The 26822-nt window shown below is 39.4% G+C and overlaps 3 protein-coding genes and 1 long non-coding RNA gene across 4 annotated transcripts in view; 1 reads left to right on the top strand and 3 right to left on the bottom strand.

The window, feature by feature from the left end:
• LOC104967584 (uncharacterized) overlaps positions 1 to 14906 on the bottom strand; it is a 19535-nt gene extending 4629 nt beyond the window's left edge. Inside the window, exons 1-2 of the long non-coding RNA XR_800744.1 lie at positions 14895 to 14906; positions 1198 to 1201 (exon numbers count right to left, since the gene is read on the bottom strand). This is a non-coding gene — a long non-coding RNA (uncharacterized lncRNA). The remainder of the gene's footprint in view (positions 1 to 1197; positions 1202 to 14894) is intronic.
• On the bottom strand, positions 6935 to 12802 carry ywhag2 (3-monooxygenase/tryptophan 5-monooxygenase activation protein, gamma polypeptide 2). Its single transcript, XM_010797080.1, has 2 exons — positions 12534 to 12802; positions 6935 to 10150 (listed from the first exon to the last, which is right to left on the bottom strand). Exons 1-2 carry the CDS (start codon positions 12618 to 12620, stop codon positions 9494 to 9496), a joined length of 744 nt encoding a protein of 247 aa, XP_010795382.1. The 5' UTR covers positions 12621 to 12802; the 3' UTR covers positions 6935 to 9493.
• A 2086-nt stretch (positions 14907 to 16992) lies between the features above and the next one.
• LOC104967581 (RIMS-binding protein 2) lies at positions 16993 to 19800 on the top strand. Its single transcript, XM_074112266.1, is given in 6 exon segments — positions 16993 to 17122; positions 17124 to 17229; positions 17587 to 17743; positions 18074 to 18195; positions 18313 to 18384; positions 18484 to 19800. Coding segments are annotated over 6 exon segments (561 nt in total). The 5' UTR covers positions 16993 to 17084; the 3' UTR covers positions 18550 to 19800.
• Positions 19801 to 23000: 3200 nt separating this feature from the next.
• ca4b (carbonic anhydrase IV b) lies at positions 23001 to 26398 on the bottom strand. The gene is made up of 8 exons (XM_010797090.1): positions 26395 to 26398; positions 25614 to 25658; positions 25360 to 25524; positions 24852 to 24997; positions 24654 to 24746; positions 24186 to 24252; positions 23761 to 23924; positions 23001 to 23650 (listed from the first exon to the last, which is right to left on the bottom strand). The coding sequence occupies exons 1-8, from the start codon at positions 26396 to 26398 to the stop codon at positions 23471 to 23473; spliced, it is 864 nt and encodes a 287-aa protein (XP_010795392.1). The 3' UTR covers positions 23001 to 23470.
• Between the last annotated feature and the right edge of the window lie 424 nt (positions 26399 to 26822).

Below are 26822 nucleotides of genomic sequence, written 5' to 3'. Positions count from 1 at the left end.
CGACAGTGGTTGCGGGTAACGTAATGTCCCCATGATCTGAACTGTTTTTACTGCAGTAGATGCAGTGTTACTGCTGGCGATAAGGGCTGGTTGTTTTAACCATTTTCTGATGTCCATCACTGACTGCTGTGTAAGCACCTTGCAGATGACGAACGCGCAGCGGCACAGGTCACGCACACCTGACATAATAACGTTACTTACCGTTTAAATTGACCAAATAAATGCAGCAGACAATGTTATTTAACCACAATTACAATTTATTTTATTTCAACTAAATTTTTATTCTTCTTATTATTATTACTACTATTATTATTATTATTATTATTATTATAATGTAATATTTTTCACTTTTCATATTATTTTTTGTTCACTTTTCATTTTTCAAATGACGGTGCATAACGACTCAACTGAGGGTGCAATGCACCCTTATGCACCCCCGTATAACCGGGCCTGATTTATCGTCAAAGCATTATATATTTATTCATTGCTATCGGGATGTTAAGAGCATTCCATGGAATATAACAAAAAGTGGAATATAACAAAAAGTGTTTCTGAAGTGAATTACCTACCCCACCTTTAAAGTAAACAAAATCATGTTGCATTTTCTGCTCTGGAAATCTAATATATAACTCTTTAGCTTGTACAAGTCAAATTGCTTCATTAGATCATTTGTATTCCTGCAGTCAGCCCATTTTTCTCTCGTTGCAGTTATGTGAAGACCAACGAGGAGTGTTTCTGAGCAAAGATTTCTGTGGAAACTGTTGCCATGCAACAGCACAATACTGCTCTCATACAAAGTAGTAACTTCCCTGTATGACTGCTCTTTTTCCTGAGCTCACCGCCTGAGTGGTAAAGAAACGTCATATTCTATTCTATACAACATATGTCATGTCCTTTTAAATACAAAATAAGGCTTTTATATTCTGGTATACTCCTATGCTGTAACTGTGGTGGGATTATTTTCATGGATGGGTAGGGGAAACTTTGATCCAGCCTCTTGTTCGGCACACACACTGTCATCAGGGTGTAGTTCAGCATCAGATATTAGTTAACACTGACCCTTGGCTCCCACTGTTAACCCTGTATTCCTGTCACCACGCCACGCATCATGCCTTCAGAATCACCCCACCCTGCTCTCTCCTTTGCTCACTGCCTGTTACTCACCTCGGCCAACCCTACTGGCCCGCCGCTGTCAACTGAGCTGTACGTCCCCTCCAGGCTGCAGAGTGGAAGGCTTTTCATCATTCTCCTTGCACTGTTGGGAGTCCCTTGAGCTAGTATTCATAATGAGTCACCAACTCACACATCAGCCAGACCTGCAAACACTGGAAGGTATCATTTGTCAACGCGTTGGCACCTGAGGAGCTGATTGTGAAGCAAAGCATGACTGTCTAGATCCCGGTAAGGTAAAAGAACACACAGAGGCAAGACATTCAAAACTGCCACATGTAATAATAATCATTATTATATAATAAATAATATAATAATTATGTGTTGCAAACGAATGCATGTCTTTTATCAAACCTGCACTATCAGCAGATGTGTCATTATTTAGTCATTAACAGTTGAATGTATCCCATTGTGATCCTGTCTATAGTGAAGAGGATTTAGACTTCACACCACAGCCTGCCAGACAACTGATGTCATTTTTTTCACACTTTCAAGAATATGAACAAAAGAAAAACATGTCAGCCAGAAAAATGTAAATCCCTGTCTACAGATGCAGCTAAAATTAGCCTGACGTCAGGCGTTAACTGTTTCACTGTGTGTGGCCTCCTCGCTGCAGACGCCCCCTGGTCAGTGTCTGTCAGAGGAGGTCACACTGATAGGTCACCTCCTCTGAGATTGACTGGAGAGGATCCTCCAGCTGTACGACTGTGAGGGAGGCTTTGAATGCTTAAGATGCGCTCCAAGAAAAAACACAGGACCATTAAATACTCAATTGTTGTTAATAAGCTCGACGCATCTCCACAACAATAAAAGCAGTTTTAGGACACATCAGAATCACACTTTTTGGAATGTTTGTTCTTTAGGAGAAAAGTTGTTTTCTCGGTATGTCAAACTTCACAGACTTTAAGAAAGTACAGGAAAAAAGGGGGAATTACTTATAATACACTTTCTTAAAGGAACTTCATGACAGGGTGAGATGTGTTTCACACATACAGCATATACTTTAAGGTCACAGAACTATCTTTATCCTATGATACAATAATTTCCACACTTTTATGTATACTTATATACTTTACACAGTGGAAAGTATTGCTATACATGTGCAGGATATTATGTTATATATTGTAAAGAAGTATTGTTGGAGAAAAGTAATGATCTGAATCTGCATTTCAGAAGAAATTGATAAAACGTAAGTAAATAATCCTCATATTTCTAAGATATTCAATCAAAACATCAAATGAGAGTCTTAATAAATAATGTTCTGCATACCTTTGTTATATTGATGGTAATGATGATTGTGTTTCACAGAACATGGTGTGACTGTGATTCTCCTGCAATGGGAGGCCTTGAAAGAAGAACATGCAGAATGACGTAACTGTGAGACAGGGGTGGGGATGGGAGGACTTAAATTTAGACTCACCTTTCAACAAGCTTCTGTTCATCAAACAAGCCTCTGTAGTTATGAATAATCCCCTCCAGTATTATTAGATGATTTGATCATCACATTTGGCAAACCATCTAAGTGACAGCAGTGTGGTTATATGCTGCAGCCAGATGGAGTGCTTTTATTTGGGGGATGGGGGGTAAAGCTCTCTCAGAAATCATGTGATGACATTTTTTCACTGCCTATCAGATACAATGTATCTTGCAATATTTTGGGACATGTGCCCCCTTAAAATAGTCTCTAAAACCTCCAGCTAAAGCACTTTTGATAAATAATACAAAGTCTAAATGTTGGCTTGAATAATTCATTTTGCAGCAGTCATGCATAACAGCTGTCTTTGTGCCTGAAGAGTCAGCAGCAGTGCTCTTTGTCCCATCAAAACTTACAAAAAAAATAATATAACACAGTGTAATGAACTTTTCAAAAACAAAGCAGATATTGGACCTGATTATTTGTGTTTTTGTAGTATTTCATGTTGTGTGTTTGCTCAGCTGGAGATACAACTTATAGATCAGCCTCCCTTAAGTGAAGATATCAACTCTCACCATCAACGCACAGGCGGATAGTCTCTTTAGTGCAGTTGCTGTCACATTGATGTCTCTGGTCTACTCACTGTCTACACACAGGCTGCAGGGAGGCCTATTTATAGATCTGTCTCTGTTCTCTGCTTCTACATCGGTCCCCTCTTCCTCCTCCATCTCTCTCTTCTCTCTCCTTCCCCCTTCTAATGGGTTGGTATTTCTGTAGCTGTACAACGATCTTCTTCTTTGCATCTTTGAGGTGCAGATCACGTTGAGGCAGATCATAAACTTTTTTAAATGCACCGTGCCTGTCTGTTTTATCAGTAGGCTATCTGTGTGACTCAGAAAAGTATAATCTCCTCGTGTTCTCAGTGCTGAAGAATAGGCCTAGTGATTTAATTAATTGTTGGACCAATATAATGTTTCTATTGCATGGTCACAAGCTGTCATGTGTCACCTCCATGACTCCAAACTAACGAAGCCATCCATTTTTGTTCATCTTGTTCTGAAATTAGACAAAATATATTTATGATTTGTGAGTCAAACGTCATGTTCCTGTTTGTTGTGGATGCAGTCCTCAGAGCTGCCACTTCAGCCCAGAAACTACCCATGACAGCCATGCGGTTTGCTCGATGATTAATGGCTGAACAACGGCAGTGAGACGCCTAAGCCACAGGAGGTTAAATGCCTTTCAGTGTAGGAATTTGTAGATAGCAAGAAAAGCTGCATTCAGCATGGAGGCAAAGGAAATCAATACACAACAACAAAGCGCAGACCTTGTAATGACCTCTTGACAGAAATGACTGACCTCTCTGCCTATTGAAGAAAAGCAAACAAGCACTTTAAAAAACAGGTAATCTGTATTTAGGAAGTAAAATATGTTTTGTTAAGGCCTGTATTGGATTGGAACAAGACTTGTAGTTTACAGCCTTGCTAGCAGCTGCTAGCGGTGGTGCTTTGAGCTTAATGCTAACGTAAGCATGCTACATGCTTACAGTGACAATGTTAACATGCTGATCTTTAGCGGGTATAATGTTATCAGTATCTTAGTTAAGGGTGTTGGCATGCTAACAGTATGATGATTAGCATTAGCTAAATGCATCCAATAATTTTTTATGGTATGTGTAAGAAATTAAAATCAATGTTGATATGACGTAATTTAAATTAAATACAGGGTTTTAATTTAAAGCAGTTTTATTCTGAAAAAAACGGAAGTTCACACTAACTATTAATTTAACACTTTTATTCTGAAAATTCTTTATTTCCGGTTAGCATTAGCTTCCGGCAGAGCCCTAGAGAAATAACGTCTGAAACCGTGAATTGAAGGTGAAATGACATGTGATGTTGTACACTAAACACACTGGGATTAACACTCATTTATTTACGCTGAAATAATCAGGGAATGTTTAAATAACCACAGACATCAGAATGATGTAATTTAGCAACAGAAAAAGGCAGGAATTGCATTGGACCCGCCCCCGTCGACGCCGGCCAATAGGAGAAGACCACAGATGACAACAGGAAGAGCAAGCCATGAATCGATCTCTTTTTCCTGACCTCGCCTGAGCACATGGGGAGAGCGCCTCCAGCTTGCAATTTCATTGTACATCACCGCATCTTTTTTTGTAATTAAATGCTGTTAACTTTTATAAGCTTCCCTTGACTCTTTTCAGTCTGTCCTGCTCTCAGGGTTCCAGAATTACTAACATATGTCACTCAAAACCAAAAATGTCTGGAACAGGAAAAAATAAGGTTTAATAGTCATGACTATGGTTACTTCTAACATTGCCAACCCTAGCTCCAAATTGTTAGCATGAATAAAAACATGGTTTTGCCATTTAATAAAGTCTAAAATAATCAAGAAAAAAAGCCTGTCTCACCCGAGGCAATTATGCAAGTTGGAAAGTTAGGTATCTGCATTCTGGATTTTAAGCTACCAATCTTCTTTGGGACTGATAGTTTCGACTCCTCATCAAACAGATGGCAAAGCTGAATCATTGCCTTTTGTCAGTCCAATATTTATTTGGGAAGCCTTAAGGAATAGCTTGGAGTTTTCAGGAATATTGAACTTATTCATCTCTGCATAGAGTGGTAGTCTATCGATTGTATCATCTTAGTATAACTAATCGTTTCCCAAAAGGTCTAGCTATTTCTTTAAATCTAGCCAATTTTAAGCCCACTCCCCATTTTTCCTTCATTTAATCCATCATCCTCCACCTGAGCCAAAAAGAGAAGGACGTGTACACCATTACCTTTCTAGAAGCTTGAAAGAGCTCATGTAAATCAGGGAGGACGAAAATAACCTACCAGTTTCATCTATACACATGGCTTCCTCATTTTATTTTGAACCATCAAGGATTCTTTCATATCAAGACATTTTTTTATTAAACACTGATGATAGTGGCGTCATAGTGGCTGTCTCAAATGCTGACAAGAAATTTGGTGTAGTGATTTAAGGCATTCGCCTTTGTGTGACATAATGTATGAGCTCTATGATCTCGCTGTCATCCAGGCTTCCCCTCAGGGAAAGAGTGCTGCATGTGATGAAAGTGATCGGCAGAGCAAGTGGAAGTGAAGCATGCTTGAACCATTTTCTGTTGTCTGCATCCTGTAGATGTAACCTTTAAAGCGTTATCTTCTCCAGGGATGTAATTCAACCAATTAAAATGAACGTAACATTCCGTGTGGTCTGTTTTATGCAAAGAGTCGTATTTATACTCTATGTGTTTAGTTTGCTCTAATTTGACATGATGTGTCATTAAGCATGCTCAATGTATTTGAGATTCCATCACATGTCTATCAGTAGGCAACCATTTGTTTTATGATGTATAAAGTGATCAACATTTGACACCAGTAATGAAACCTATGTCCCTGATAGTGTAGCAGTGCATTAAAACACAGGCTGGATAGATAGGTTGGTGCGGAATCCTAATGCCTCCTGTGTGCTTTGAGCGTTCTTTTTTTTTCTTACAGGATGCAATAGGTGTCTGAGCAGTGCAGCAAGGAGCCGGGCTAATAGTGGGATACTTATTATAGCCCTAGCAACAGAGAGAGGATTGGAGGATGCAGAGAGAGAGCCTGTCAGCGATTGGCTGGCGAGGAGGACCTTTCAAAGCACAGAATTTCATCTCATGAAAGGTTCAGTGCAGCAAGCTGCAGCAGGAGGCTGCAGTCTGAGGGTGGGCAATCCAGCAGCTTGCCATACAGCTTCAGTTGGAAACACAGATATGTATATTTACGCAGATTAAACTATCATTCATGTGTAAAAATGCCACTTGCATGTTATTCAAAAATCCTAAGAAATGCAAATTCTGCTATTGTCCATTATGAGATGCGGTATTTAGTTTTATTGCAGCACCTGCTGTCTTTTTAAAGCAACGTTCTTTGATCCATGTCTAATTGAGTTAATGATAAGTAAGACAGACTTAAAAAAGAGCCTAATTTAAGTGTTGTTCTTGTGTGTGCTGGTGTCTCTGCATTGCAGCTAATAAAGACTCCATCTCATAAATTCACCCACTCACACTCATCACATGCAATGGTGCAGGCTTAAACTGAACACACACACACACACACACACACACACACACACACACACACACACACACACACACACACACACACACACACACACACACACACACACACACACACACACCTGGTATGTGGGGTTACATGAGGTCATGTTGACCTTGGACAGTAAAACTCAACGGAAATCTGTTGAAGGAATCTCAGAGTGAAAATAAATGAATGTATGACTGCAAATGGCTATGTGACAGAGAGAAATGGAAATAAAGAATAATACCGATAAACAAATAACTTTAATGGGCAACAGATGGCAACCAAAAATTCTTCAGAGCATACAGTTTGTATCCCTAAACCCCCCTCGCTAGTATTCAGCAGACCGGATACTCTAAAATCAAATTTGTGATTCAATTTGAATTATTTTCTTCTCATTCCTTGTATTTGTATGCTTTCATGTCACAGCAAAAAGAAAAGGAACCAACATTAAAAATAATAACAACTTTAAAATAAAACGCAAACCACAGGGGAAAGAAAACAAACTAATTCAAAAGGAACACAAAGCATGTATTCTTGGCAATGGATGATAGTTTCAAAAATATTCTAACAAAGAAATGAGAAAGATTAATGTTAAACATATTAATGAATGAACTGACTCCATTGCAATAATCATAGGCTGTGTGTTGCATCAGGTTTTCATGCTATCTGTGTGGGGAGCTTCGGAGAACATCAACTTTATACTATGTTAAAAATAAATCAAAGCAGCTGTGACATACACTTTGAGCTCATGGAGGCTGACTCATGATAGTGACATAATTGGCATACATGAACGAGGTTGTGTGATGGACCTTAAGGCTTTTGGTTTCTCTCTTAAGACAACACACCTCAGATTAAAAATATAAATCTGATAAAACTGCTATCTATTCGCAAAAATAAAGTCCCAAAAACTGCCATCTGTATGAATATATTAATGTAATAATCTATAGAAGTAGCAGCATTATGAAGATAAATCTGATCAGCAGCTTGCTGTGCTCTTGAGCAGCTTCTTCATACATGAATTATAACATTTGCTAATCATCAACCAATTCTATTGAATTGCCTATGCTTTCCCTGTGACTGTTTTAGTGCATTTGTGTTTTAATATTCATATATCTATGTGCTGTACACAGAGCAGTATCGTCAGACACATCTATTAGTGAGAAAATACTACATCTTGCAGACATGCTTGCAGGAACTTACTGGCATAAATATATTTTTTCTTTTCCTGAACTTGCTAATGAGGCATATTAAATAATGAAACAGGCACAAAAAGAAAGCACATACTGTACTCAGGGCACAAAACAAATAGTTAAAACATTCTCTTCTATGAAACAGATGTTTTCTCATGGGTGACAATACAACAATACACTAGACCACCACGGATATGGTGCAGGTATAATTTAGTCATATTCTTTTTTATTATCATAGCTATTATTTTGGTTCTTGTGCAACTGCTACATAATGACTCACATTCAAGATATTTTGTCACTCAGGAACAGCTAAAAGGTATAAAAACAAACAAAAACAAAAATCTAAACTGGCAGAACTAAAATATGGTCCATATTTGTGAATTCAAAACAGAAACGTTGAGCCTGAATACTTCAACATCATAAAACTGGATAGCATGACAGAAAAAATTACTTAATTACTGTTCAAAGAACAAAATATATCATAATCATACTTCAATGTGACAAACACCAGTTGGTAAGATTAAGTGATCACTGGTGAGATTTTATCTTCCTATTTTTTTATTTCAGTAACAAATTAAATACACATATTGCATGTCACTATAGCAACGCCCATTACAGGTACATTTTTACGATCACCATTTTGGTATAGCAAATTAAAAAAACATAACAAAACGATATAAATAAAAAATCAGCATCAGACAAAGCCTGTTTTTCTTAATCATATGAATACTTAACACCCACAGTATAAGTTAATAAAGTCAAGCTACTGTATATAAATACATCACCAGCATGCACAATATTGAATAATCGATATTATTGTCGTCATCATGTTACACTGAAGAAACAGTATAGTAGGCAAGTGCATTTAATAAAACAAACACAGAAGTAAACCACAAACTCTGAAGCTGCTTTTAAATTGTATTTTTTCTTCATTTTTTTATATTGTTAAGTCTCTGCCTTTTGTAATCTTCACCTCCAAAATATTCTATGGTTCCAGTGACATAACAGACTGATCTGCACTCAAAATAGGGAATCAATGTTTACTATTAAATCTTAATTTCCACTCCCATCTTATTAAATAATTCAAATCTGGGGGATTTATTTGGTTTAAAACGTTCTGTTTTCCTGTAGTGTGTGTGAGTGTGAACATCAATAGCTTTTAGGGCCCTTTCTGAAATTAGACTTACTACTGGAACCATTGCAAACTAGTGAGACATTCCCATTCAAGCATTTTCTCTCTCAAGTGACTCATCTCTATCACGCAAAAACCTAAGCAGCTTGTCTCGACAGAACAAGATCAGTTCTTATGCCAGTGTGAGGCTGCCATTTCAATCCAACAACAACCACTTCAGGCTGATTGACTGACATATCAGTGGTTTTGGCAAATGTCAAAGAGAAAACCAAGAAGAAGGAGGCCCCTTTCAACTGTATATATATTTCTATATATATTTAAACTAAGATTTAACCTCCACTCTCACCTCTCTTTTGATTCTTTTCTTTTAACACATGGAAAAATAAAGAACTGCTGCTGCGGTAGTATCATCGGCAAAAGCGGCTGCCAAAGTCCACCGGCCCTTCATATATATTTTTTGTCGAAGTGTGGTTTCTCTTTAATTGTTGCCCTCACCGCCCTCGTCATCCTGCTGGTCACTTGTCCACAGTGTCAAGTTGTCTCGGAGCAGCTGCATGATGAGAGTGGAGTCTTTGTAGGAGTCCTCGTTGAGGGTGTCCAGCTCGGCGATGGCGTCATCGAAGGCGGTCTTGGCCAGGTGGCAGGCCTGCTCGGGGGCGTTCTGGATCTCGTAGTAAAACACTGAGTAGTTGAGAGCTAAGCCCAGGCGGATGGGGTGGGTGGGCTGCATGTGCTCCTTGCTGATCTCATGAGCCTCGTTGTAGGCCTTCTCCGAGGACTCGACCACGGTGGCCCTCTTCTCTCCCGTGGCCACCTCGGCCAGGTACCGGTAGTAGTCGCCCTTCATCTTCAGGTAGAACACCTTGCTCTCATGCTGAGTCTCGTTGCAGTTCTTGATCAGGAAGTTGTCCAGAAGGTTGAGCACGTCTTGGCACACGGCCTCCAGCTCTTTCTCGATCTTCTCCCTGTAGGCCCTCACCATCTCAATCTTCTTTTCATTGCCGTCGGCCGAGGTCTTCTGCTCGATGCTGGAGATCACCCTCCAGGAGGAGCGACGGGCCCCGACCACATTCTTGTAGGCCACAGACAAGAGGTTCCTCTCCTCGTTGGACAGGGCCTCGTTCAGCTCTGTCACCTGGAAGAAGGAGAAAATAAAGCATTAAACCATCTGCAGGGCACAAGCCTTTATTAGCACCCCACTGCATGAACATTGTACAAAAAGCATGTGAGAACATATAATCCATGAAAATCTATGGTTATTACTTGAGTTTGCAGCATTTCTATTTTAAAAAGGGCTTTCTTTTCATAGTTACAGTTTCTTAAAAGTTGGGACCTCTTGCTTTTCTTTGTTTAAAATCATTGTAAAATGAATTACTTTTGGTTTCAGATTGTAGATCGGGAAAGAATTGGGCCATTTTGTTATGCCACATTGAGGGTTGCCTCTGTATTGTGGTTTGGGTTTGAACATGCGGACCATGAACTGCAATGTATCCTGATCAAGCCTGGACATTTCCTTTCATTCATGTATGTTCGTCAGCGTCAAAGGCATACAAATAGAGAGAAAGTATACTCTCTAAAAAAAACTTTTAGGTGAATGACTGGACTAACAGAGCAGTTCACAGCACAGAAGGTGAACAATATTATGATGTGCAACTTCCAGTCTCCATACTAATCCATTCATTCAGTGCAGCAGTAGCTCCAGTTGCCTCATGCACAGCTACAGCTACTTAGGGAGAAACAATATTCAAGATAGTCTACGGCAGTGGGGGGTTGGGAAAGGAAAGGGGAGGAAGGAGGGTTGGAGATGGCCAAAATGTTCCCACGAGCACTCCGGGCAGCTGCACTGTAAGTGAAAACCATCACTGCACAGGCGGTTCACGTGTCCCAGTGACCTTATCTCTGACTCAAACTGACCTTTTTACCTGTCTCAAGCACAACGCTGTGACATCACTCTGAGTTTGACTGTCAAATTTAGATTTTGAGAGATGGTTCTGATAGTTGGGTGGTTTTAAAGAGATGATGTGGCTTTAAAGAAGTCACATGACTCAGGGTTATTTAATTGGAAAAGAAACCTTTGAATGGCCTACATCAGATTAATAATTAAAATCCAGCATACGGAGAGAGACATTTGTAGCTTAGGTTGAACTAAGCTATGTTTTTCCTGAAAAAACTCTTCCTTGACATATTCATACTTTTTTTTTTTTTTTTTTTAAAGGAAACAATACTGAGAAAATAAATCTGAAAACTGCATAAAAGGCTGTTATGGTGAGAACAAAGCATGTATATGTTCTATGTCATATTGTATTTTCTGGCTGTTAGCAAGGGATTCCCTTTGATTAGAGAAGGAGAGTACACACCCAAACGGGCCTAGTTTGGACCGCACTGACACGGCAGATTGTTTAAAGGGAAAGGAATCCCTTCCACACACTTATTCCCACCTCCTGAAACCAGAAACCCCCAATGACAAATGATCCGTAGGGGCTCGCTCCATCCCTCCCGAGAGACATCAGGAAAATGTTTCCTCCTTTAAATCCCCTATGATAATTTGAATTGGCATGTGAGCTCATAAGTGCCCCCGGCTAAGACTCCCGGGATGCTAGGTTTGATTATGAGCTGGTGTGACACAGCAGTTTTTTTTTTTTAAACACACTGGGAAATCTGTTTCTTTCAGAAAAAAAGAAGAGCGGACCAAAGGTTCTGTCCTCAACACTGGCTCTTTTCATCAAATATTACACCTGAGCAGTCATTTACCCCAAATTGCTGCTCAAGAGTAGGCGGACACAGAGACAGAGAATGCACATTAATGGGAAATAAAGTGAGAGGAGAAAACAAAGCCCACAATCAAATCTGACGAGAGAGATTCTGCTGCCTCCTACGTTTGTGTAGAGGAAAGAGCAGTTCAAACGCTCTTTCTGCCTCTAAACCTTGGATGCTGGTATGACAGATGAGCAGATTTTGATAATACATATTATTTTTAATGAATGTGTCAAAGAGAGTAGGAAGATTAGGAGGAAGATTAGGAGGAGGAGGAGGAGGAGGAGGAGGAGGAGGAAAAGAATTCCGAGCAACCTCACATGGCTCCCAGCAGCAGAAGCTTTTATAAATTAGGCATAATGGAGGAAGGGGAGGTGGGGTGGTAAAAGCAAGGGGGGAAGCAGAAAATGCAATAGAGCACAGCCATTATATGATAAGAGGCTCGAATAAACCGAGAGATCAAACTCAGGCCTGTGTGCATTTAATTGGAGCCCTAAAGTATAGCCCTTCATTGAACGGCCCGACAGACAGGCACCGCCCAAGGAGCAGACGATTTGGACTAGACTCAGAAAAAAAGGCTGATCTGTCAATCAATTAACAAGACAATAAAACAATTAAATGTTTATTTTTCCTCTGAATTGGAGTGCAGGTAATATCAAGGAAGCAGTGCAATCCCCAGTCGAGATTGCGGGATCACACAAATAAAGCAACACATTATTCACACAAATAATAATCATTATGTTTTAACTTTTGAATTAACTTACCGATTTCATTGCAGCTGCCATATCATCATATCTCTCAGCCTGTTCAGCCAGCCTGGCTTTCATCACCAGCTGCTCGCGATCAACCATGTTTAAATGATGTTTGGTTGCTTAGTCGAGCTGCTCTACTTGAGTTTTGGGGATGAAATGATTGATATTTTAAATCGCAATGCAGTGAAATCCTACGCTAACCTAATGCTGCAGCTGTTCCTTGCTGTCTGTCTGTGCTCCGTGCAGACGGGACACCCTCTCCTCTCTCCCTCCCTCACCCCTCCTCACTCTCTCCCTCGGCTGCGTCATCAGTCAGGAAGGTGGGTGTCTGTGCCAATGATGTAACACTCCATACATGGGAAGTACAGGCGTAAAGGGATGGATGGGAGCAGCTGGGGTAAAGGCCTTGTGGGAAATGAAGTCCTCTGGTGCCTGTGAAAACTGATTGACTAAGGTGTGGTCTGGGTATAATACAGGGTCTCACTGTGGGGGTCCACTGATTGGGCAGCATGAGCCGTTGAGCTACATGAGCGTGCTGCATGTGAAAACTGGTAAAAACGCATTTGTCTGAATCTTCGACTGGACAATCATCCGACCTTATCCTGCCAGCTATACCAAGTCCATGTAATATCCAATGTGTTAAAAGAGCCGTCCATTGTCCAGAGCATTCATAGAGATGAGTTTGAGATGTCATGTTGATGACTTTATTATCGCAATAGAAAGCGGACGACAACAAACTTCTGAGGGTAGAGGAGGTTCTGTTAAGGCCCAGATACACCGGCCAGTCACCTGAGAAGTCGCCGACGCCGACACCGACTGTTGCGTCGCCGGACTCTCCTGCGTATTTGCCGACTTCGCGCACTGGAACACACCGCAAATCCGAGCCGAGCACGTATGAAATGCAAATGCGTGAGTGGCAATAACTCTCCTTACCAGCAGGCGGCAGTAGTGTGTATTCATCATTCAAAAGAGGCAACAACCGGAACAACCGGAAGACAGAGAAGAAGAACAGACTCCGTGATATAAACAAACAACAAATTGCGTTTTTCTTTCCATTTTCACTCTCGTCCATTGAAAACATGAACGAACAGGAGCTCTATAAACCGATGAGGTGAAATAGCCGTCCGTGTGTGTTCCATCTTCCATTTTAAATCATTTGTTTACCTCCCTCACTTCCGTTAACGCTTCTCATGCACTGATTCGCTAGCTGAACAGCCAATCAGTGTTATCCCCTTGTCCGACTTCCGGTGGTGTTCCCGACGCCAATTCAACATTTTGAATCGGCAAGAAAAGGCGTCAGGTCGGCAGAAAAGACCCGACGGTGCGGCGCACACCACTCCGAATAGGGCGTGCCCACGCTCATGTTCGGCCCGACTCCCATTTACTGCCGATTTCGGGCCGGTGTATCTGGGCCTTTACACAAAGACACCCCAAAAAGATTTAACTATGGGACCAAGATAGGGGAAACTAAAGACCTGATAATACAGATATTGTTTGAATTCATATATAATGGCTCAAACGCCTCTTTCTGCTTTTGTGTGTGTGTGTGTGTGTGTGTGTGTGTGTGTGTGTGTGTGTGTGTGTGTGTGTGTGTGTGTGTGTGTGTGTGTGTGTGTGTGTGATGAAGGGCAGTTCGGGGGCTATACTATTACTTGTTTAATACCTTCCAGGACCCATGACAAAGGGTAAGATTCATAAAATGGATTTCTACAACTGTAAAGTCTATTATGTCGAAACAAGTTATAGCCTACACCCTTTCAAGTCATTCTGTATGTCCCTTCAGTGGACTTCTCAGATCTGCTCTTATCATGAGAGTGGCAGCTGGACAGTAAGAGGCTGATATCGTATGAAAATAGGACATTCTACATTTCAATAACCATCTAGTCCCAAGTGGAAATGAAACTCTTGGGCCGACCGTACACAAGGAGTTATTGACTACGTTTGTGTAGTCAAGAACTCCTGTACCTGCTTGAAAGAAACGCCTGCTGGCTCTCACAGACTGAGTTCCTCACGGTCCTGGAGAGTGAGCCTGGCTGACCTCGAACCAGCGGGTCAGACACCAATGTGTTCTTGGACTGATATTAAAATGACATTTGGTCTTAGGCAAACCGGCACAAATACAGCTTTATGAGTTGGGCTTTGGTGGGCTAATCCTCCTAGTGACAGGTGGAGGTTCTGAAAGCAAGCTTGGAAGAAATGTTCATGATTTGAGAAATTGTGTTGGATTTGATGTTATTAGCTTTTCTGTGTATTATTCATTATTTCTTAAATCTTGCCATATGGGCCACACTTGGCAAGGATTTTCCTCATAGCACGGTTGCTAATGTCTACATTTGGGTTTTTTTCAGTGGCCAGCAAAGAGCTCTGCTAAACAAATTGTTATTGGAATGTGATTCTAACATAAAAACATTGCGGTCATCAAATTCAGTGGCCATTATTCAGAGTAGTCAAATTAGATTTAGTAGAGGAACAACTCCTTTTGGCTCCCAGTTTGATAAGAAAAATACTTCTTATTTTATCCCCTTCCTTTCCCAGAAGCATTTTTAATGTAGAGATTTGAATCGAATGAAATTATTATTATTATTCATTATATGTTACTTGTTAGACACTTTTATCCAAAGCAACTTACATACTCAATATTGTGGACAATCCCCACAGGAGCAAATTGAGGTGAGCTGTCTTGCCCAGGGACACAACGACATGCTGACTGCAGTGCGGTTTGAACCTGTGACCCCATGATCTGAACACTTACGGACAACCCACTACGCCACACGCCACACGCATTAAATGGCTAGGTTATTTTTTACAGACATAATGACACACCTCTTCAACCATTTTATTAGCCTATTTAAAATTGTATAGGTTACATTTCAAATATTCTGGCTAGATACCCCATGTTTTCTGACTTTTTAAATGTATTTTTTTTAAATCATGACATCATCATGTTTGCAGGACAGCTCACAGGGCGTCCCTGAGCTGTAATCTGAGACAGCACTTCCTGTCCTCCATGCCATGTGAGCGATGCAAAGGGAAAACTCTGCTGAAGAAGCTGGATTTGTGAAGCTATTTTCCAAGCATGCATACTGAGAGCAGACAGTGCTTATCAAAGGCAGAGGCTTCATATCACTGCATCTTGAACGTCAGTCACTTGCACTGCAGTGTGAAACAGTAATTTCAATTATTTCACCCTGGTTCATGCGAGAAGTCTTAAGCTAACTAGAAATGTGTGTTACTTAAAGCAAAGGGATAAACATTAGTTCACAGCCCCATCTTCTGGTTAAACATTGAAGGGAAAGTGTGTGAGAGTGTGATATCATGTCTGTTGTACTTCATAACAGACATGATATAAAATAACCGTCTAGCACTAGGCCACCTGCATGAGGCTGTTAAAACAGGAGGGAAACCTCCCTTGGGCCTTTATTCCTGGTCTGTCTGGTGTTTGATTTGGAAGACTACTTTCTAAAATGTGTTCAAAGCCTGATTTTAAAAGTGGAACTGTAGAAGTATGAAATATTTATTTTAGCTCATAATTGTAAAAGATGTGTTATTTGTTATATTTTTGGTGAGGCAGTAAAACTTGGATTGATGGCTTAGGGACACTAGCAAGGAAACAAGCCATGTTCAAGCAGAACAGAAGCGTCTTCTTTACGTTTGCTTTTAGCCTTGTTTCATGGGGCTCTCTGCTTTAGGAAAGGGGGTTGTGGGGGTGTGTAGCCATTTTGCACATCTTTAAATGTGTTAATGTAGCGACATTTAAATTATTTTGGCAAAAGTATTTTAAAACATCACACATGACTATTCGTTTTGCCCTGGTAAAAAGCTAAAATATGAGGGCTGTGTGTCATTTTGTCAAAATATGAATGAATGAAACCGACATCCTTTTTAAGGGTGTCTAATCACAAAACTCTGGTGACAAAATAGAGCATGTTCTTGTTGTCAGTGTTCTCCCTCTATTTTCTTTACCATCCGCTGGCCTGCAGGAGAAGATTATCACCTACTGACCTGACCAGAGGTCAAGGGAGCAAGCGTGACTAGTGACGTGTAAACTGGGTCAAGTAGGAGGAGTTAGATACTGACTCTGTACACTTTATCATTTCATTTGGTTTAAAGTAATATAATATACTGACATGGCTACAACCGGAGCAATTGTTTATTGATTTATTGTATTGAGTGGTATTCTGTTTTGACCACTACAGAGATGCAATAGTCAGGTCTGTACGTTTTTTAAGCAAAAAACAGTCCAACATACCTGAGCCTAATAACATAATAGTTTAATTTGCAAAAGTAGTTCCATTATGTGTGTTGTACAGTCTTATAATGCAACAAGCAGCGCTAAGCTAAGGGATCTCTCCACTTCTCCAAAGAGGATTACTGTTTGTCCTGATTAGCTTAGTTACATTAAATTAGCATAAGTGAAGGAGAGGTCTGTTGTCCACAGCGGTCACCAGCCTGCCAAGTGGACAGTCGAACGCTCTCGCTGCTGTCAATGGAGACCAGGCGAGAGTTGGATGTTTTGATATTCCCAGATAAAGTGAGGATTCTTACTCCGGAAGAAGTCACACAATGGGAGCTTGCGACTGCGAGCCAGGTGCCAATGCCCTCCGTCAGACTCTTTGTGGCACTTTACCCATACAACCCTGCTGCAATGTCCCCCAACTATGAGATGGCTGCAGAGGAGCTGCCTTTTGTGCCAGGCCAGTTAATCAAGGTAAGAACCAAGTGATCTCTTTACTTTTGCAACTGGATGTTGATCTTGAGAAGAAGAGCAGGTGAAAAGGTGTATACATATTATTTGCTGCTCAGCAAGTGTGCTGGTACGTATGTTTAGCTTGTATGTATTTCCTCACCTCATTAGTTGAAAGGCTGCATGATGGTGTTTCCTGTTTGTGCTTTCAGCTGAGGCTGCACAGAGATCTCAGCTTTTTTCTAATATCCTGTCTGCTTTTGATTTAATTCACTGATTGATTTGAATTTTCACTCAATCCACTGACTGCTGCAACGTGCAGATATCCCTTAAATCCCCCATATAACTAAATTAAAGTAATACATCTCTTGCATGTATTAGGTGTTTGGAGACATAGACTCTGATGGTTTCTATCGGGGTGAGTCCGGGGGTCTCTCCGGTTATGTGCCAAGTAACATGGTGGCTGAAGTCCCAGTGGATGATGAGTACCTGAAGCATCTACTCATGCAGCAGGGATTCCTCCCCATGGACCACTCAGGTATAAACCCTCTGATCCTGCAGAACACTAACACAGAGGTAGTATAACAAAACATAGTTGTGTTTACACTGAGCTGTATGTGTGTACCTGGAGGAAGTTACAAAAAATACAAACATACTGCAACAGACAAGATATCATCGGTGTATATTATAATATTATCAATGAAACACCGCACTAATCATTTATTCTGCCCTTCCTTCAAAGAGTGTCAGCTTTTTAGCTGTTATTTTTTGGAGATTTGATGATCTCTAGAAACGTGCAATTTAAAAAAGAAAAGTGCATTAAAGTTGTATAATTTCATACAAGTTTTTTGTGTATTTTGCCTCTCAGGTATGTGTTTTAACCCGGATATGAGCGAAGTAGCCACTATCTCTGATGATGTGGTCGTTCGACGAATGGTGGCCCTATTTGACTACGATCCGTGGGAAAGTTCCCCTAACATGGACAGTGAAGTAAGCGCTACAATGAAACATGAGCTACGTTGTGTTTCTGCAAATTCTGGTCATCTGTTGTTTCAAATAACAGCATGGTTTGTGGTGATGTTTCAAAACTATTTTTGTCTCTCAAAGGATGAGCTTGGCTTTCGTTCTGGAGACATCATATACGTGTTAGGTGACATGGACCAAGATGGATTTTACTCTGTGAGTGTCAACTCTACAATTGTAATAAAATTATGTATTTGATTGATTAGTTATTGCACTGACTTGTGGACAGAACTTCAACTTTAATCTCAATTTTAGGGGGACCTGCACGGCCGACGAGGTTTGGTTCCTTCAAACTACTTGCAGCCACTACCATGGAATTAATAGTAAAGGTCACACCAAGATCTTACAAATGCCAAGTGTCAAACACATTCAGGATTTAGCAGTTTTGTTATAGTATACCAATGCAACTGCTTCTATGATTTGCTTTATTAGGTTAATATTTAAATGATTGATCAAGATGTTACATGAACAAGGGAAGAGTTCATCTCTTAACAATTTTCAGATCATTGATTTATTGGCAAACAAAAATGACAAATCATTTGCTGAAAAAAGAACAGAAAAATACAAATGACATGCATTTGAAAAAATTGAAACAAATCTTTATTCACATTATATTTTGATCTGCCTACATTCACTTTGCTTTAACTTTATGCACTTTCCCAAAATAAGCCAAAAGTATTATAGAAATAAATGTTTATATACATGTATATCTGTAAATGTAATTATAATTACATATCTGATGGCAATATACATTATATTAGCCTTAATAATACACATTTATTCTCAGTTGATTTGAAGACAAGAGTGTATTTATATAGTAGCCATGTTTGCCTTATTCCCTGTTTCTATCTTTTATATTATTGGCTTTTAGTTTTTATCGAAAATATCTATGTTTGTATACAAATATATTTATGTTATCAATGTAAGAACTGTTAAGCAGAAACTGAAAATAAGCTGTCTTGATTTTGTACAATGCTCATTTGCTTTATTTTATAAATAAAAAGATCTCAGCTACTTGTTTGTAGTTGTATCTTTTTTTACTACATTGATTGTAGTCATTCCCTATTGTAACAGGTTGTAAACATGCACTATTATCCTACAAATGGCTTGGCAAAAGCAACAGACACATTTAGCAGGTGGTCATGGTGGCAAGTTTTACAAATCTTTCACGCAGTGTCCGTTGGTTTCTTCTTGTACATTCCTTTGCAGCCAACAGTATACTCATCCATAAAGTAGGAAACACTACACTGTGTAATGACGTTTAGTAGTGCTTTCTACTTTATGGGTGACAACACTGTACATCAGTAGCTTCTGGTCGATCCAAAGCAAACACTCAAGACATGATGGGTTGAGTGAAGGCAAGTTCTCAAACATTATATTCAACACAAGCACATTCTCTAACATCATTTTATAACTGAAAAACAAGAAAACAAATGGACTCAAAGAAACGTTAGGAAAATAATGTAAGTATTAAGTCTCAAATATTATGATGCATTTATATTACAGAATGCATTATTACAGAGATACAACAAATAAAACCAAGTCAAGTCACACGCGGTCAGGGTCTTACCAGCATTTGGACTCCTCAGAAGAAAGAAAAACAGAAGTGAACTTGATCTTTTTATTAACCCTGTCTGAGCCACGTGATTACAACAGGAAACAGTGTCTCTCACACTCTCACACACACACTCTCACACACACACACACACACACACACACACACACACACACACACACACACACACACACACACACACACACACACACACACACACACACACACACACACACACACACACACAAAGATGGTTGTGGAAAAAGTATTTTAACATGTATATAAGTATGTGAACATGCGCCTTCCGTTGAAATAAGTAATCATTTGTTTAAAAAAATCTACAAATGTTTTAACGTTTATGAGAAATTATTATTTATATATTTCCTTTATGAGCCTGTAGCTGCTCGGGGTAGGTCCATAACCAGTTATATAGTGAATATCAAAATACAATTACATAGTAACACATGTAGGATCTCCCTATAGCCTTCTGAAAGTCAGATTTTCTAAAAGTAATAGCACCTTAGAAATTGAACAATTGTATTTAATAAAAAGAGTTTATAAGTCTACGTAGTTACTTTCAACATCTGCACACACACACTCACACTCTCACACACACACACACACATACCCACACACACATACCCACACACACATACACGTCACACACACATATACGCATGCAAATTAAAAACCTACGCCTTTAAAGCTGCAGACTTCACCACTGATGCCGAGCGTTAACTCATCCCTTTTAAGGACATGCAGTTAAGAGTTGACACCTGCTTTTAAGAGAGAAGTCAGACACTAAAGCAGAAAAATGTATCCAAGTAATAATAAATGCGGATGTGTTTAAATAATCTCACGAAATTACACTTTTTAGTGGTGCAGCATTGAGGCATGTTCCCAGACCTAAATCGCAAATATAATTATACAAGTCCAAAGTAAAATCAAGATTAATAGCACATTATTCACAAAATGAGTTTATTTTCGAGATGTTAATTGCATATGTTTTCAGACCGATTATTGTGCCATTAAAGATTCCAAAGATTCAAAGATTTAAAAGCTTTATTGTCATATGCACTATAGCTACAGTGTAGTTTTGGCAATGAAAATCCTACATTTACGGCTCCTCCAACAATGCAACAATACAATAAACTTAAAATAAAAGACAGAAACATAAAACCTAAACAATTAAATGCACACTTGGTGAGAGGCTTGAGATGCGGCAGACCATTAGCACTGTTCTTCAATTAGTCTATATTTTCCAGTCATGCAAGGCTAAAAGTCTCTTACATACAGGAAGAGATTCTTATCTCGATTTTATTTCTGAGAAGTCATTCACGCCTGCGTGTTTCTGACAAGGTGTGGTAGGGGGTGGTGGTGGTGAGAGGTTCTTCCCCATCCCAGCAGCAAATGTGCAATACGCTTGCAACAACAGAAACTTTGCAAATAGAATAGAGACGGGCCTGTGTCCTCTGTTGTCACGACAACCCAAACCTCAGAGTCACACCAAGAGAAATAAGAGGAAGTGGGGGATGGGCGGCACGCACAAACCGAGAAAGGAGGTGTTTGTGAGAAAAGTAAAAAAGAAAAGACAAGCAAGGCAGTAATGTATCAGACTTTTTTTTTTAAAAAGAGGTTGCAAGTGCAGGAGTTGACAAGAAGTTTATGTTGCTGCACAAAATCAGATGCTAAATGTTTTACTGTAAAGCAACACATGTACCCTCACAAAGATTACAATATGTGAAAACTAGTCCTTATATGTCGTCCAACAACAAACAGGCTGACCCTCTGCAGCAGCCGAGCATGACTGTGCACCCTGCAGATTATCTCAGCACTGCTGTGCCAGAGGCTGTGTTTGCATCCAATACCTATTCCTGTACAACATGGGATTAAATCCAAAGTCAGCTCCTTGAGTACTTACGATGGTTTAAATAGTGATTGTGCCAAAAACAAGTGAATGATCTAATGACAGACGCAGGTATTGTCCTCCCAAGACTCTGCTTAGGACTGATTGAATTATGTTGTATTTACGTTTACACTAATTGCTCCCAGACAGCGGTAGGTGGCTGCAGTTTAAGTTTTGTATGTGTATTGCCTACAACAAATCAAATTTAAACCATTCAAATGTAAACATTTTTAACAGTTATGATGAATCTATCAAAAGTGTGATTCCAAACAGGTCATTTTTTTAAATGGCCCAAAACATAAATGTAACTGCATTTTACTTCCCCTGAATCAGATACAATTGATTTGCTGGCTCTGTAAGTCTACCCAAAAGTAAAAATGTATATTTGGAATATATTTGTTGAAGGGGGCATTCAGAATTCTTTCTGTATGTACTATTTATTTTATGGTTGTGCAATTACACCTTGCGTTTCTTTTAAAGAAATGATGTGTAGCTGCATTGGACTGATCACTTATTGGCATGGCCTTCTCTGTGTCTACTGCCTTTAGTTATTTTTCTTTGTTACTCCAGCAGGAAGTAAAGGCTTCTCACTCATGGGTGGGGGTCACGGTCACCTAAACTCTGCAGACCACCAGAAACCCTTAGACACTGAAATACACCCATACAGTATTTTTAAAAGAGAATAGATCTGATGCTAAATGTCCAAATAAAAAGCAGATATTGTTTAAGACACAAGAAGAACTTAATGTTGTCATGTCCAAAAAATACAAGGTTAGCAAGAGTGTGAGAGGGCGCTAATCCTTCTTCAACACACACACAGCTGACAACAAACAACGTACAGACCATACAAAATGCTCAAATACGCAAGAAGCCTACTGATAATAGGCGCAACCTTTAACATTTGACGAAAAAAAAAACTAAACATTTACATTTCTATTTCTCTAATACAATATATTTAAATATCTGCAATATATTTTGTGCCCAGGCGATTGAGTAACTTAAAGGTAATATGAATGGACTTAAAACACATCCTCAATTTAACTGGAAGCCTGTCTGAAAATCGAAATATTCCGATTAGATTCAAACTTCTAACAATTCCTGCTTACATCATGGCTCCAAACTGCTATCAGACTTGTTTGCTGCTGCCACATAGTGGATGATAGGAGGTGACTCTGACTGATACCAACTGCAATACAGTGATCTAATGGGGGGGAGAATAGCATGTGATACGTCATCACGACACCTCTGTAACTAAGACAATGCATGCCCCCCAAATAATTACCATACTTTTCTAATAATGCTCAACGATGCAGGAGTCACACTTAAACTTTAATAATACTTGCACAATGTTTCACAAACAGCTGAGATGAAACAGTCTGTATCAGAGTCTGAACCGTTTTACCACACAAAACATCAATTAGATTACTGATAAGATTATAAATTACAGTTCAGAGTTCAAATGACTGAGGAACGACATGCAGGAAGGAAGCTTTCCAGTTTCATAAGACATTTATTGAGATAACATATCACAAGAGGCACTATTATAACACCTTCAATTAGTCCGGTAGCCTGTACATTTTTTATGTACATAGCTACCGTTCAACCGTGCCAAATTAAGAGCTTAAATATACAAATTATTTGATAAACAGTAAACGACAACAAAAGTAAATACTAATGACACATGTTTTGAAGTAAGACGTTGTCTTTACACCGAAGAAATCGCACACAGTTCTTAAAGTTGTACATATTCAGTACATTGTATTTCATGTATTAGACAATCATCAGTGGACATATTCATTCATTAAGGATACCAGCACTGACATGATCAATAACACAGTGCTAACCAGAGCAGCATGACCACCAGAGTAATACACCTGCCGTCCATTCAAAGGCTGCAATGGTCTGAAGGTTTTGACCATCTGATCTCCATTAGAAAACTGAAGGTGGGAGAATGCAGCAATCTGTATCGAAAATCACAACAGACAGGTGAAAAAGCAGAAAATCTAGTCCATTTACCATCTTCAAAAACTGCAGATAAAGGTTTTCAATGTATTATTGTGAAACTAATCACCTGCTTCCTGCTGAGAGGAACCGTGTTTTCGAACAGGCTCCAGACGACAGCTTCAGCACAGCCGGGTGTAGTGAGGGAGCCATTATAGCGTAAGTACTTGGTCATGTTCTTCTGAGGAGGTGTGAACATTTCCAGGGATACACCCTCCAGTGTCGTGCTGTTGCCTGTTTTTAATGAAATATTAACAAGGCAAGGCTGTTAGCAAGATATACATTTTTATACCACAAAAAGGTTCAAGGTGGCAGCTTTTTATCCTATTAATTGTTGAGATGATAATAATGTATTTTATGGCATTGTTTTATCACATTACAATTGCCCTTCAGCCCAAAGCAGAAGAATCAATGGTGTATTTAGAACCCTATGTTGCTAATGATAAGATATTCAAGAACAATTATCTTTCATTTCCACGTCAGCAGGGGACTCACCGGGTTGTGTGATGTTTTTCAGAGCGTTAATAAGGGGATCGAATTTCTTGTTTGCAGACTTCGACTCCTGGAAGGAAAAAAACGAAAAGTTCTGGGTAACAGTTTTGCAAAAGAAAACAAAATGTTGATTGTCTGATGAAACAGATGCTGACGGAACATTTGATCCAAAAAAATGTAATATTGTCTTTTCAAAAAGATAAATTCAATTTTTTTTTACAATGTCTTTTGGGTTAAACTTTTTATCCTCGCTTGATTCTCGGGCCTATTATTTGTCTTTTGTTATTTAATGGAGGTCATTGTAAGGAGCATTTTCACACAAATTGAATTGCAAATCTTTCACATCCATTTAACAAAGCTGAGTTTAAGAAGGATGCTGGTCCAGAACAACAAATAACTTACAGTATGTTCAACTTCTATTTGAATGAGATCTCTACTTTTTTCTTCTGCACAGTTATCAAAGCAAATCACCTCAAAGACGAATCCAAGAACAGCCACGCCTGTGCTGTCTCTTACAGCCTCTGATAAAGAGTTGTATTCTTCTTTTATGTGCACAATATGCATCTGTTGATAGAATATTATAGTTCAGCATTTCATTTATTTGGATATAGTACACAAAAATGGCTTTATTGCATAATTAAGGGACACTTCCATGCTAGTAGTTCCCACCTCCATTGGAAATTGTTCTCCATCGATTGTGTGTTCAGACCCTGGTCCTCCGTCTACGCCCCAATGCAGGTGAAGTTGAATTGCCTTGTATTGTGCGGCCAGATTTCCTCCTTTGATCTTTATACTGGAGGGTAAATCCAGTTGAACTGAACATAACATTTGACGATGGAAATCACAGAATTATGAATCACAATATTATGAATTAATTATGGTTACCATCAAAAATAGTTATTTTGTTTTTTTTGTTTTGCATTATAAACAATTGGGGAAGTTATTTTCTTTTATACCAGATGACACACAGCTTCAGATATTTTTGTATTGAATGTTATTATCCTTTTGCCACCTCTTTATCCATAAAAGATCATTGTAAAAAAGATTTACAACTGTGTTAGTTGCCTTGTGATTACGTACAGCCAGTTAAGTTTTGTTGAGCTGATTTAAAATCATTCACTGGTAAGAATACCAATACTCTTTTTTAACTTAATCTGTAATTATCAGAAAGACTTACCAGTGTGACCATTGTTTAAGAGGCGACCATGAAAAGCTTCTTGGTATCGAGTGAAGTGAAAAGAGGTGAGCCTTTCATCTAGAAGCATTCTCCTTGTAACAATGTTCACCGGAGACTGATGTCTGCCGTTGCACTGCTGTGAAACTATTCCCCATAGCTCTGGACCTGTGAGGGCAAATAGGTGAAGAAAATAACTCCACTACTGCATCTTTTCCTATTTTTTTAAACTGTGAATTGCTCGTCTTGAGGTTTACCTGTACAGTTGTGACTGCATGTAACTTGTGACTGATAACACCAATCTACAAGAACAAGTTTGAAATAAGAAAGGAAATACAAGCCTCAAGCCGAGGAAAATGTGATCTTCTCTTTCACAAACAAAACACCAACACTATGTTTACTTTATAAATGTCAAATTAATTCAATTATTTTTGGTGAACATACCATCCCCAGAGGCAATCCTTATAGAAGATGCAAACAAAAACAAAACAGGTGCAAGCAGCATTGTGACTTTACTGTATCTGTCCGAGTCTGCCTGCTTTGAGGATTGATCTTTTGGAAGATGATCCCAGAAACAGAGTTCAACCAGCCTGTTAAACGACAGGTTGACCCACCTATCAATCCCGCCCACAACGTGCCTTCGTTTTATGACTCCTGATTCCCGTGAACACTGATACACAGCAAACAGTGATATCTGAATGCTGACATTCACAAGATATAAATGGACCCTTACTCACAGGGTTTGGCCTTAAACTCAGCTTCAATGATACAGTTTAGACATAACCCCACCTGATCAGATATGGTGACGTGATTATCATAAAGGGTTTATTTTCTTAGAGTAAAGAATTCTGTTATCAGTAATTTAAGCTGAATGTTATTTATCGACAATTACTGTTACTGATGCGGCTTTTATGATTAATGCTCCGCTCGCCAAGTGTAATACTATTTCCAGTATTGCTCTTTTACTTATCAAACTTATGTCTGATGTAATAACATTTCAACTAGTCTTTTTACTTGCAATGTGTTCCCTGTCTTTACCCATATCTAGCTTTATATTCAGGGCTGCACATAACTGGTGCGCAGGTGCGCATGCGCACCCCCCGCTAAAAAAAGGAGTACCGGATCATTTAAAAAAAGACGCATTTGCGCACCAACATTGAGAGAGAGAGAGAGAGAGAGAGAAAAGAGAGATGAGAGAAGAGAGAGAGAAAGAGAAAAGAGAGAAAGAGAGAGAGATAGAAAAGAGAGAGAGAGAGAGAGAGAGAGAGAGAGAGAGATTTGCGAGTTGCATAAGAACTGGTAAGATAGCAGGGTTTCCACACATAGACTTTACTTGGGCGGGCCGCCCAGGTATATTAACGGCCACCAAAGTATAATTCGTGAGCCATTTAGGTTTAATTGTTTTAATCCGTCCACGAGCACGACGGCATCTGCAATCTCTCGCTCTACCCCTCGCTATCGCGTGA

This window comes from Notothenia coriiceps, unplaced genomic scaffold (assembly GCF_000735185.1).
Source record: "Notothenia coriiceps isolate Sejong01 unplaced genomic scaffold, NC01 NC01_scaffold00037479, whole genome shotgun sequence".
In the NCBI taxonomy this organism is placed as follows: Eukaryota; Metazoa; Chordata; class Actinopteri; order Perciformes; family Nototheniidae; genus Notothenia; species Notothenia coriiceps.
The sequence above is the reverse complement of the archived record's forward strand: the minus strand, read 5'-3'. Positions and strand labels throughout refer to the sequence as shown.

Bases quoted from the DNA above. Each gene is read 5' to 3' on its own strand.
- ca4b (XM_010797090.1), bottom strand. The intron at 24,253-24,653 runs GTGATTTGCTTT...TTTTCCTTCCAG, and splicing joins TTCTTGGATTCGTCTTTGAG to GAGTCGAAGTCTGCAAACAA. The intron at 23,651-23,760 runs GTGATTAGTTTC...TTTTCGATACAG, and splicing joins TTCCTCTCAGCAGGAAGCAG to ATTGCTGCATTCTCCCACCT.
- ywhag2 (XM_010797080.1), bottom strand. From the start codon at position 12,620: ATGGTTGATCGCGAGCAGCTGGTGATGAAAGCCAGGCTGGCTGAACAG. The intron at 10,151-12,533 runs GTAAGTTAATTC...TCCTTCTTCCAG, and splicing joins TGGCAGCTGCAATGAAATCG to GTGACAGAGCTGAACGAGGC.